General features: G+C 39.6%; 1 protein-coding gene across 2 annotated transcripts in view; it reads right to left on the bottom strand.

The window, feature by feature from the left end:
• LOC125673259 (multiple epidermal growth factor-like domains protein 10) overlaps positions 1-13,348 on the bottom strand; it is a 42,071-nt gene that overhangs the window by 19,508 nt on the left and 9,215 nt on the right. For both annotated transcript variants that reach the window (XR_008801057.1, XM_056158367.1), the window contains exons 2-4: positions 13,069-13,311; positions 5,813-6,052; positions 5,024-5,161 (exon numbers count right to left, since the gene is read on the bottom strand). Coding sequence is in view for 1 of the 2 variants with exons in the window: in XM_056158367.1 (XP_056014342.1) it covers positions 5,024-5,161; positions 5,813-6,052; positions 13,069-13,311 (621 nt within the window). In the remaining variant the exon portion in view is untranslated. The remainder of the gene's footprint in view (positions 1-5,023; positions 5,162-5,812; positions 6,053-13,068; positions 13,312-13,348) is intronic.

Raw genomic sequence — 13,348 nt, 5'->3', positions numbered from 1 at the left:
AGTGTCTCACACATTGCACCAGGTCCCCTAGTACTCTTGTATAGGGGAGCTGTCGGTGGCATTCAGTAGAAACGCACCCCAGTACAAGGATTTGTGGTACGATTTAGAATCTAGCTGGAAGTCCTTCCTGCACAAGTTCTTCGCCTGGCTCGCAGCCAACAGTGGACTGAGATGGAACAAATCGACCAGTTCTCCTTTTCATTAGAGGTGACGGCAAGCGACTACTACACCCTGTTGATGGAAACAGATCGCAGTCTCTCTCTGGCTGACATCATTGGGCGGTTTGAGAAACGTTTTGGGTCATCTGCACCAGATTTTACGCATCAGTTGAACTTTCAGTCAGCATCGCAAGCTGTGGGCGAGTCATTGTGACATTGGGCAGACAGGGTGCTCACCCTGCCGACCCAGGTTTTCCCGTCTGTGCCGGATTTGCTTGTCTATGCCATCCCACGGCTGTGCTACGGTGCTGAGGACGGACGCAGGACTTTATGCCCTGGACGACAAACCCAAGACAGTCGAGGAAGCAATCGACATAATGCAGTATATCCAGCATTTAAGTTTTCAGTGCTGAAAAGGGAGGTGAGGCAGGTAACACTGGGGGAGACTTAAAATCTCAAGAAGGAGCTCAAGGAGATGCGCCAGTGCCTTGAAGAGTTTGAGGAGGAACTCCGAGGACGGACCCTTTCTCCTCGAAGACCTTCATCACCACCCTTAAACAGCCATCGGAAGCCAGCAGGTTGCTCCAAGTGTGGGGCCGTGGTACATTTTAAGCGGGAATGCCCGGAATTGCGGGGAAAATCAGATGCAAACAAGAGTAAAGGGGCGAAGGCCAAACGTAGGAACAATCAGGATGCTAAACTGCGTTCATCAGAACCAAGGGGGTGGGGAACCAAGACCTGCCAGCCACTATCCGGTGGAGAGTCTACACAAGGTTAGGTCAGGACGCTGACACCAGAGCGCTCCCCAGCTAGGCCATGATTGTATTATGCTCGCACGGGTAGAAGTCGGACTGCAGGAGGGCACAGTCAGGCGCCCTCTTGCATGAGCCGCTCCAGTAGGGACACACTCTAAGTGGTGTTCAAGGAGGCAACCGAGGAGGAGTAATCCGAAGAGTAGGTTATAGGTTGGGAGGACGACAGGTACGAGTCCTCTCACAGGGATATGTCGCAAGGATTCAAGCGCCCTAAGGTGCTGGAACTGCCGAAATCTGCGGCAGAAAACCAGGGGAATAGGGAGGACTTCCCAGGGTATTCGGAGGACTAGTCGGATATACATCCCTCGCCCGTTCAGGATTCCGCTTCCAGACCTAGTGAGTGTCTGGAGCCAGTGATGACACATAATCTGTCCAAGGAGGAATGTGGGCTGGAGGTGGTCAGAGGCCGAGCCGAGAGCGGAACAGGGGACATGCCCTTACCGGCTTGCGGGAGAACCCAGTGGAGACTCGCCTGTACCAATCGGGCAGATACGCCCGACCACTGGGTTTATGGTTGATATGGTGGTCCAGGGAGTGAGGCTTCAGGCAATGGTAGGCACTGGGACGGATGTGAGCGTGTTATCCTCCCAGGTCTACGAGGAGCTCGACCACCAAGCCTCCCATCAAACAACATGTGACCTTGGTACAACCAGGGGGAAATTCCAGGATGAGGGGCGTCATCATTGACCCTGTAGGAGTCCGCCTTGGAAACACAAAGCATAGTGTTGATTTGTATGTGTCCCCTCTGCAGGACAAAATGCTGCTAGGCATGGGGTTTCTCTATCAGCAAAAGGCTCATCTAGACCTGGAACATGGCACCATGACACTTGGAGAGGAGAAAGTCCTCATGACGTTCAGACATCCAGGAGAAGGACAGATTGCCCAAGTTTCTGTAACCAAGTATAGTCGGGTCCCAGCTGCTTCAGTCGTCCTATGCCCTTGTCGTTTAGATAAGGATTTGGAATATTTTGTAGTCGGCCATCAGATCAAGCAGTGGAGAGCACGGTGATGACCAGCATTGTCAACGCCTCCGATGAGGAAGTGTTTATCCCCGGAGGCAATGGGATAGGATCAGCCTAGGAGGCCGAACCATGGAGGCTGGCGTCAGATTTAATCAACTATGTGTACAGTATTGTCCCCCACACTAAGGCAGGGGCTAAGCTCAGCACATTTACAGCAAAAGTCGATGTTGCCCCCTTAGCTTGCCCTGGGACTTGGTCAAATTCCAAGGGGCGCATATTGGACGGTGGGGAAAATTTCTCCCTCGAGTCAAATAATATTGCTGAGAAAACCAGTGTGGTTGAAGCCCCAGCTGTTAGCCTTACTCAATGTGCGCCTGGTGAAGGTGTTCCGAATGGTTACAGTGCCTGCGTTAGCGAGGTGTCTTGGAACTATGTCTCCTGAGAACTATTCGGGTTTCCAGGTTGGACCCAAGGGGCGGAGTTGGACTTCGAGACAGATCCTGTGGGACACGACTCATTCAGGACCGAAGTCCGACATTTCAGAGACATCAGGTTAACTTGACCTCCACCTGCATTCAGAGTTGTTGGGGGGATCTATTCATCCTTTTCAGCTAGGGGTGTGCGACCCAACGCTCGCCCTGATCCACACCGGGTGGGATAAGATTAGTCCCAGTCAGTTTTCTCCGGGGCATATACCTGGACCTTTCCTGCCAGAGTCCTTTCCGGCATCCTCGGATAGTCCCTCCGAGAGGGTGTGTTGCACCCACCTTGACAAATGGTTGTACCCGTTTCTCCGTCCTTCAGGACGACTTGTTTATTCCTGGATTCCAGAGGAGCGACTTCCGGCAGCACGAAGAGATTTCCCGTGGTTATGGAATATGCCAGACGTACAGTAGGATCTACCCGAAGCTGAGACCGACAGCAGGCAGAGTAGTTAGGGCTGTGGGGCCCATGTATATGTAGATACATGGTAATAAATACCTTAGATACTTTATAGCCCCCAACTCAAGGCCGGGGATACTTTCCACTGTAGGTTTTAGTGTAATATCCTTGACCTAGGCGCCTATGAATGTAATGAAGGACGAACGTCCTCTACCCCTACGAGTTAATAAAAATAAATTTGCGGTGGTGGATCCAGCGCCAGGCGCACACCTTTTACAAATATGACCCGTTAATAGAAGTATCTTTCAAAAAACAAAGTATTGCTGTGTAATATAATGTACTTGATTCACGCCTGTGACCTAGAAAATATTCTAAACGTTCTATTTTTAGAATGATGTTGGTCAGAGTTCAATAGAAAGATTACATTAATGATTGTTAGTTTTACCGCTCTAAGTTCTAGAAGAAAAACACTATATTACCACTCTACAGAATTACAGGTACAGCTCGACTTTTACATCTTTCTATATCTATTCATTCATTATTGCTTGTAAAAATTTTAAACAATTGTGAAGTCACCTTCAGCACCGGATTGACTCCCACATTTAAAAAAAAATGATGCTACGTGCCTGAGGATGTTTATCTGTAAAGTAACTATGACCTCCATATAATTTATTCTGGTCCCCGTCCCGCCACTCCTTAGTCACTCGTACTCGTATATACGAGTGATCAAGGAGGGCGGAGACCAGCCTACATATCTTTTCATTTTCATTTTCTTTGTACGAATAATGCTGATTGGTTGAATAATACTGTCATCAAAAATTGTTTCCTCCGGCAATGAGATTTATGGACTTCGCTGTTTTTACCGTCGATGATGACAAAGGCCCTACTAAGTTGCGGAGTGCAGAGTTAACAGATGAATTTTAGACAATATAAAACTTGTTTGTAAATCGACCCTTTCACGATTAAATGTCGCCCTCTGGCGGCACATGTACAGAAACGTCACCGAGTGGCTACGCAGACATCCATATGAACAAAAACAGTGAAACGACGAGATGGTAAAAAGCTGTTGTGTATACAAGTGCACAAACATGCATGCAATTAATTCGATGAAAACATATAGTGGTATTAATTTCTTTTAATCTCCAAAGGACAGGATGCAAAGGGGAGACTGGATGAAAGTTTTCTATTGGGAGAAGTTTGTCCTAAATGAGAATGAATGTACTGGGATCTGTTTAGATCATGCCATATATGGGTGATATTGAAATGACCCATCACAGGATGATAATGCCTTGACAATGTTTTTTTCAATGGAGCTATTCCAAACGTGGCACATATTGCATTCTTGATCAAATATTTTTTTTCAAATTAGCCTCATATTCTGAAACACAAAGCTGGCAATAGCATAGCTTTTCTTTACATTTACCAGAAAACATTTGTTAAAGATTATACGGATTTCTAAAACCATTGAAACATATTTTTGTACATTGTGACAATGTAGTACTTTCCAATTGGAAGTTTTAGTACATTTTTGCATGCAATGAAACATTAATATTCTGACAAGGGTGAGACGACTTTCAAACGTTTGCCTTTTCTTTGCCAATAAAACGGTCATCACATTTTGGTTACCGATGTTTGGATACGTTTTCTTAAAAAATAACAACGCAACTATTTTGTTCTTTACATATTCACGAAAGGAGAAACAAATTTTGATTATTCTAATTAAAGAAAAAGAAAAGAAAATTAATCAAAAACACATTAACACGATCCCCCCCCCCCCCCTCACTTTTACTGCCATTATCATTTACAATTAGCTGATTCTTGTCCAAATATGCAATTCAATTCGGAATTCCAGGTACGTGTATGAAATTTCTTACTGCATATGAATTATTGTTTGCATAAAGTAGACTGCGTCAAAGCGTCTATATATTGATCCAAATTAACATTTGTCCTTGAACTTTTGCTTAACGTTGACCTTCTGTGGTAGTACGAAACACAACACCCACGTAATTCTATCCGATCATGTGACGAACAAAAATAACAATAACAACAGTATAAATGTTAGAAATGTGTCATAGTAAAGCATCATATGTATTTGATGAGATCTATTGTCAACGTGTCTCAGAATCATAGAGTGCCCTAATTGTAGTGCGTATCAGAGACGCAAAGAAAATGAGAGAACTCAATTACATGTATATATATATGTTACTTTTGTTACAGAAATTCCCTGTCCATCCGGCAATGCAACCAAGACAGGTTCCATCAACAATATGACATCTTTGTTCCTGACAGTGAGATGAACAGATCAGTTCACATTCTTGTCCATAACGTCCGGTTGTCATACAGCCTTGTAAAATATAGGAGAAAAAATATCAAAGGGATGTGAAGCAACTACTTTTTACTTTTGACAGAACCATATAAATAAATAAAATGTCAGAAAAATACATAAAACACTATCATTATACGCTTTTCGCTTCAGAAAGTGTGAACCAAAATCAACTTAAAACGTAGTACACTTCTTAATTTACTACTACAGTGATGACGCCCTTGAATTTAAGACAGATACAGAGTTTCAGCAATTGACAATTTAGACAGTTTTCGTGAGTATTTTTAATAATCACCCTTTTTCATTACGTCATATTCAAAATCATAGATTGATACCGGAGACTATGAGTTTTGTTTTCGACTCAACATGGAAAATGCTGAATTTTACATTAATTGAAGATTGCTCAAATTCTAGGATCGGTACTGTATATTGTTGAGCGTAATCAGTATATAAGCAAAATGGAAAGCATTAGAGAACAAGCATTTATTTGATGTATTCTTGGAAGTACATTCGTGACTCAAACTTTGGAAACGTATAGAATCACTCATATCCAGAAATGTTAGTTTATGTTGCATTTTATATGTATTTTTTTTTAGAATAGACACTTCAATTATATCAAATGAGAGATATCGGATTTACGTTGATGCACATGTATGATTGTACAGTTATTACCCAGAACAGTCACTTCACATAATTCTGTAACAGACGTCAATTCGTAACCAGCGGGATACTGTACTCCTGGTTGTCTTTCGTTGTAAAATATAACATAACGGCCGTGACTGACACAGGTGGTGCTAAAGTCCAAGGGAGGTAAATCTGGTCCGGCCTTGTAACACAGATAGCCGTTCTCAATGTTAGATGTGTTTGATAGATACAAAGAAAATCCTGCCATTCTTCCTCTTTGTCGCATTTCTTAAATATATACATTGACACTGTATGAGTTCTGTCTAAAATTGAAAACAAGAAGAAATTAATCAATAATAACATGATATGAATTGTTGTGCGTCAATTATGCAATTATGATTTCATTTCTTTACTGATAACTTTCCTGTAAAATATATTGGTCATTTAATGTCGTATAGAAAACTTCTATCACTATAATTACTCTTAAGTTCTCTGAAATGTGAGAATAATCTTCATGAGCATAGAATCAACATTTCTATGTTTAAACTATAAGTGTACGGGGAACAAAAATTTCCACCTGCAACCTATAGTTATCTTAAAGACAATCACAAGGTCACTAAGTGTGGAGATCCACGATGCGGGACCTGTCAATACATCACGGAAGGATCACAATACAACTTTAACGGACGGATATTTAAAGTTAATGCCAACATGTCGTGCGATAGCAAAAATGTCTTGTATGTTATTACATGTCCGGTATGCAAAGAATTTTATATTGGGGAAACAAGCAACCCGCTTCGAGCTCGCGTGCGGGTCCACAAACAGCATATCCACAATCTGGAATACAGGCAAATTCAATTAAGTGAACATTTAGGTGTTTGCGGACAAAAACGATTCAATATATTTTCATTTTACAAGTTTACAGGTGGAAGTGACATTCAGAGATTTGAAAAGGAAAAACATTTTATTAATATGTTCAAACCTTACGGTGGCGTAAAAAGGCCATGTAAAAAAAAATAGTATTCGTTCGGACGAATTAGCTATTCGTTCGGGCAAATTAGTAATTCGTTCGGACGAATTAGCAATTTGTTCGGACGAAATAGAAATTCGTTTGGACAAATTAGCAATTCCTTCGGACGAATTAGCTATTTTTTCGGACAAATTAGTAATTCGAAGTAGAAATTCGTTCGAACGAATAAGTAAATTTGTTCGGGCAAATTAGTAATTTGTTCGGTCGAGTAAGCAATTTGTTCGGACGAATTTGTTATTACCTATAAGGCAATTCCATAGTGAAACATCGTAAAGTGGTGGGTGGGAAGCACAAAACTTAAATTGGGGCACATGCTAAAATGGGATTCAATTCCAAAATTTTCCATATAAACATCATGAAGATGACGACGGTAAATACAGTAAACTACATAACCACCCCAACCCTTGAAATAACAAGCTAAAAATGGTGGGAATCCCTACACTTTGCTCAGTGGTGGATTTAGAGGGGGCGCAGTCCTAAAATTTTCAAATTTAAGGTAAATGGCGGTATTTTGTTTCGTAAATGTACTAAACGATAAAAGAAACAATAATTTCTTCCACCCCAGGAGAAATAAATGACAACATCTTTTGATTTCTTGATTGCTTTATTGGGAGAACCTAATTTTTTTTTCCAAAAAAACCTTAAAAATTTTGTCATTTTATTAATTTCACCTTATTAAAATGATAGAAAATAGTACAAATGACTAAATAGGAGACATATTTCAAGCCCCATAAAATCGGTAAAATCCAGGAGCTTCCGGGGGCTTCGCCCCCTGGACCCACACCAGGGTTTCACCCTGCACCCACTGCCTCATAAAGTGGCGTCCCCCGTAACCGCAATTCTTGGATCCGCCCCTGTTGCTCAGTCTTAAAAGTTTGAGGTAGGCCTCAACCCCACTCCCCGGGCAAAAGTATATTAAATGAAAATTTTCTGTACAACGGAGTGTAACACATTCAATAAGAAAATCAATTTTTGAATATGACGACAATAATGCAATTACGCGCCAATCAGAGCCTATCAAAGTTTTTTCAACGCAAATCTGGATATCCAAATTTTATACCAATTTTATGATATACTAGTAGGCTTACCTTTCTTTATAGCAAATAACAATTTCAAAACAGAAATTTCTAACTCTAAAATTAAGAGGGGATGTTATCAACCAACAATTATTATAAAGATGAGTATCTCGTTTGGGATCCCAGAAGTGTAAGAAGGGGGCATAAACATACTCTTGTCCCCACCTACTACTTTTGAAAGTGTTAATGGGGTACGAGCAGGCGCGTAGCATCGTTTTTGAAAGGGGGAAGCTGGGGGCCAGCCAAAAAGGAGTGGAGGGGGGGGGTCAGCCGGACAAAAAAGAATTGTAACATGTAAAAAAAAAAAGGGGGTGTTAAAAAGTGGAGAGGGGATCAGGTTCTTCCTGTCCCCCTCCCTCCCTGTTGCTACCTTCCTGACGAGTATCCACTGCCAACCCTCCCTACAAGCTTATAAATCTCTGTATATGTATGTATACCTACATGTACATGTATCTACAGAGCTCTCTATAAAGACACGATGAAAATGTCCCTTAAATTCAGCATATATCATTTTCTCCTATCGAAAACCTTTTTTGTCAGAACAAAGACGTTTTTTGTTCGGACAAAAAACAATCGTTCGAGCAAAACAATTTTTTGTTCGAACAAAAAACTTTTTCGTTCAGACGAATTGCTATTTATAACTTTGTTATCCGGGTGTTTGATCAATGCGCCGAACAATGGCGGAGAGTAATCGTGGTGATGGTAGTAGCATAAAATTGTCATGGATCTTTTAATTGAAAGAGGATACAGCCAAGAATATATATATGAAAGAGGTTGAGATGTGGAAGCCGACTTAAGGTTCCCATTATATTCAGGGCAAAACCCTAGTGGGGGCCCAGGAAGCGAAGGCCCCGGAAGCTCTTGAGTTCTGATGCGTATAGAAAGAAGTCTAGCCATATAATGAAAATAAACTTGGGGAATTTTAAGGGGGAGGCTTGTCAAAGAATTAATAATCTACAAAAAACTGCTTTTATGAGGATGTTGCAAAATTTATTGATTTCTACAATAATTAAAGGACAGGTATTATAAACTTAGCAAAGGTTTACAAATGCGTGAAAAGATACAGGAAATGCTAACTACTTTTTTTTAAAAAGTCAAAAATAGAGAGTAAAAAATAAAAGGCGAAGGTTGAAAGTGCGAGGTCCCTCGCATTCTCGACGCTCGCCTATTATTTTTACTCATTATTTTTTTAAAATGCATTTTATATCTTACAATCTCGCGATCTCTACTTTCTTTTTTTAAACGCTTAATGTACAATGCAATATTGTCGCAGTCACACTGTCATCCGGAGGTTGCAGGTTGATCTCTTCCATTAAAACACAGCATAGCTCAAATACATATCCGTGGCATGAGTAGGACCCTTTGAAGGTACATTCCTCTTTGCAGTTACGAATTTTCTCCATCGATACGGGGCATACATGGTGTTCTGCGTCGTACAGATGGAACAGTCTGTAAATTGTAATAGGTTTACCGCTTGTAGCGATTTGTTGTGGATTTTTACGCATTCTATGCGTGTTCCAAAGATGAATGACTTCATTTAGTTCCTCCTATTACAATAGTGATGTTCATAATTATCCATGGCAATGCAATGGCGTAGTCACACAAGAAAAAGTTGGGAGGGGTGGGGGCACAACCCAGAAAGGTTGGGGGATCAAATAAATACAAAAAAGAAAATATACTGCAAAACCTAACATCCAAACCGTCAAAATCCTAAATTGTGGGAGAGAGAGGTTAGTCGTGGTGGTGCTCTTGCCTTCCCCTCACTTTGTAGAGTGGAGGGGTTCCGAGTCTCCTCTGCCCCCCTCCCCCCCGACCTCTTTTATGCAATGATGAAACCAATTATGAGCCAGCCCCATACAAGATCAAATTACATGCAGCGTTGGTTTGTTGCCTGTCTGTTCATTTTTCACATTTAAGTCAAGATCCAGTTTTACCCACACAGGACAGCATTATGTTTAGGTGAATAGGGTTTAGGTTTGGTAAATAAGGGAATAGACTTCTTTCCAAGAGGAAATAAAAAGAAAAATATTTACAAGTAATTTTCATTAGTCTTTAACAAACAATATAAAATAACTTATAAACAAAAGTATCTTATTCAAATCAGGTCGTTGCCTTCTGAAATTAGGAGTTCGCCATGTTTTTATTTTTATATCCCCGTCGTCAGATTATGTTATGGCGCTGTCCATGCATCTGTCTGGCTGACTGGCTGTCCGTCCGAGGTCATGTTTTCCGGAATTTTCTATAACAGATGCATGTACGGTTTTGAAATTTGGTCACAATTTTTCTCTCAAGAAGCGTAAGAGTGAGTTTGCATTTCAGCTGGATTGGTGCACCTTGACGTACTTTAGGACTTTAAGTATGTTAAACAGTTTCTTGGACTTTTTTTCATTGCGGATACAGATATTGCCCTGCAATTTAGTTATAAGCTTCATCTCAGAGGAATACAAGTTCAGTTTGCATTTCAACTGGATTGGTCCGTCCGTCAATGGCCTATGTTTGAACTAAAAGTAGGTCAAACAGTTTTCCGGACTTTTTTCAATATGGATGCATATATTACTCTGAAATTTAGTCACAAGCTTCCTCTTGGAGGAATACAAGTTCAGTTGGCATTTCAGCTAGATTGGTGCACCATGACCTATTTTGGGGGTAGAAGTAGATCATACTGTTTTCCAGATTTGTTTTCTTTATGGATACAGGTATTGCCCTGAACTTTTGTCACAACCTCCCTCTCAGAAAAATACATAAACAGTTCACATTTCAACTTAATTGATGCACCATGACTTGTTTTAGGGCTAAAAGTAGGTCAAATAGTTTTCTGGAATTTCCCTCATCATAGATACAGATATTGCACTGACATTTTTTCACAACCTCCCTCTCAGAGAAATACATAATCAGTTTACTTGACAGATAGATGGCACTTAAACCTACTTTAAGGCTTTTACAAGTTGAATTTCACTGTCCGACGGGCGTATGTTTTACAGTTTGCGGTACTCTTGTTATATGAATGGGATCAAGTGTGGAATTGGTGTTTTACTTTATTGTGAAAGACTAGCCAAAACGTTTGAACAAAGTTCAAGGAGTAAATATTTGTCGAGAAAATTGCTAGTGAATTTATCTTCGTTTTTTAATTCCTGAAAATGAGATATCCAGAACTTGGCGTTGTGACTTCTCAGATATGACCACCAGTCCTCTATCCCCTGATTATGGTTACTTGAACCATACAAAAGCATCAATTAGAGAATTCATCCTGATGTTCATATCCTGAAAAAGTCTGCATATTTTCAACATGACACGGCTGACATGAAATAACTTGCTATTGCAGCAGGGTCACTATTTGTTGTAAACGCCTCCAGCCAAATCACGTATCTAGAGTACCTATCAGTGCATCCATTACTGCAGATACCAAAGGGTTTTATTTTGTCGTAAGAGTCTATATGCCACATGAAATCCAAACCAGGATTTGTATAAACACGCCGTCTTAGTATCCCTCTACTACGAAGTTGCACACCTATAACGGATCAATTTTCTGAAGCAGAAGTCGAACAGTTTCTTGTGTCACGGTATACCCGGACTGTTGAAGATGCATTAATTTATATCCACGAAGTTTGTCTGATGTCTCCATTTTTCCTTCAATGAATAAAGCCAGTGCAAGAAAATCAGAATATTGCTTTCTTCTAAACAGTCGAGCGGAAGAAAGGACTCTTTTAAGCGTTCCCTTGCTTATCACAATGTTATTAAACTTTTCCAAATAATATAAAATTTCACCTTCATTCAATCAAAGAAAAAGGCAGAACTGTACCTTTTCCAGTAACGCCATCTTTATCTCATGATTCTTTCATATTTTCAACACAAAAGAGTTCTAATTAGTATTTTGTCCGAACGAATTCTAATTCGTCCGAACTAATAACTTATGTGTCCGAACAAATTGCTAATTCGTTCGAACGAATAGCTAATTCGTTCGAACAAATTGCTAATTCGTCCGAACGAATTTCTATTTCGTCTGAACAAACGGGTAAATCGTCCGAATGAGTTGCTAATTCGTCCGAACGAATTGGTAATTCGTCCGAACGAATTACTAATTTGTCCGAACGAATAATATATTTTTTGTATTTGGCCTTTCTACGCCTCCGTAAAACCTAGTAAACTCAATATCATATTTGAAAATGAAAATGTTTTCACGCATTACTTTATAATGACACCACTGTAAACACTATGTTTTAACGTTCAGTGTCTTATGACGTCGAAATTTATTTTGCTTTACTATGACGTCACAATCAACAATACGTTTCAACAGTCAGTATGTAATGACGTCTAGATTTGTTTAGTTTTAACGTTCCAGTGTTTGTGACCTAACGTCGCTATGTTACTAAATGTAAAGCTTCTGAAGATTTGAAATGAAAGCGCTAAAGCTTTACTAAACGTCTTCGTGTATCTTTTTTATTTTTTACCTATACTTTTACCGATCATTGCGAAAAGTAATTATATATATATATATATATATATATATATATATATATATATATATATATATAGCACAATAATCCAACAACACTCAACATCCAAAGTCCCCGATCTATTAGTAGATACGAGGTCAATTAAAAAGGATATAAAGAGTACTAACAATTACCAACCACCCGAACAACTGTGAATTGTCGAATTTTCAGGACAACCTGTCCCTTCCTCAGTACGATAGAACCTTTACATCGAAAAGAAAACTAAATATAAAAGGAACTACAATACCAATTACATTACAAAAGCTCATAATAAACAAAATGTCTGCATATTAAAATTATTGAGTGTAATATATGTTAATAGAAAAGTGTTCACATCGAGCGTCAAGAGGGATCCGAACAGATATCTAAATATATATAACAATATATATATATATATATATATATATATATATATATAGAGAGAGAGAGAGAGAGAGAGAGAGAGAGAGAGAGAGAGAGAGAGAGAGAGAGAGAGAGAGAGCATATAATAATGATTAATGGTACATTGTTCATACATCCCTTTGCGAAACACGTGTTCATCCTTACTACATACATCCAAAACCTTTATTCCTTTTGATAATATTTTGTATGTATCTATAATCATGTGCATATCTGACATGCGTATTTAATTATATATATAAAAAAATATACCGAATACATTATGTTCATGTTACACCGATTTTCACAAGTAGAAAAGATTATTACCATACTGTTGACCGTAGTCCCTGAACTGTATCCTGATGTTGTATACACTTTTTATGTCCCCAAGGTCTACATACCACCATACCGTCTTGTACTGAGACATATAACCAATCCACTCAGTCCGTATACATGTACTGATGTCTCCGTCTACTGCATTGCTTGGTAAGTAAGTTGTACATGTTGGATCATTAGCTGGACAAGTCCACGTTGTACTCTGTACAGCTGTACGATCCTTTGAGAGATTTTCTTTATAAAGAAATACATTAAATCACCATATAATAAA

Source organism: Ostrea edulis, chromosome 3, assembly GCF_947568905.1.
Source record: "Ostrea edulis chromosome 3, xbOstEdul1.1, whole genome shotgun sequence".
Classification (NCBI taxonomy): domain Eukaryota; kingdom Metazoa; phylum Mollusca; class Bivalvia; order Ostreida; family Ostreidae; genus Ostrea; species Ostrea edulis.
The sequence above is the reverse complement of the archived record's forward strand: the minus strand, read 5'-3'. Positions and strand labels throughout refer to the sequence as shown.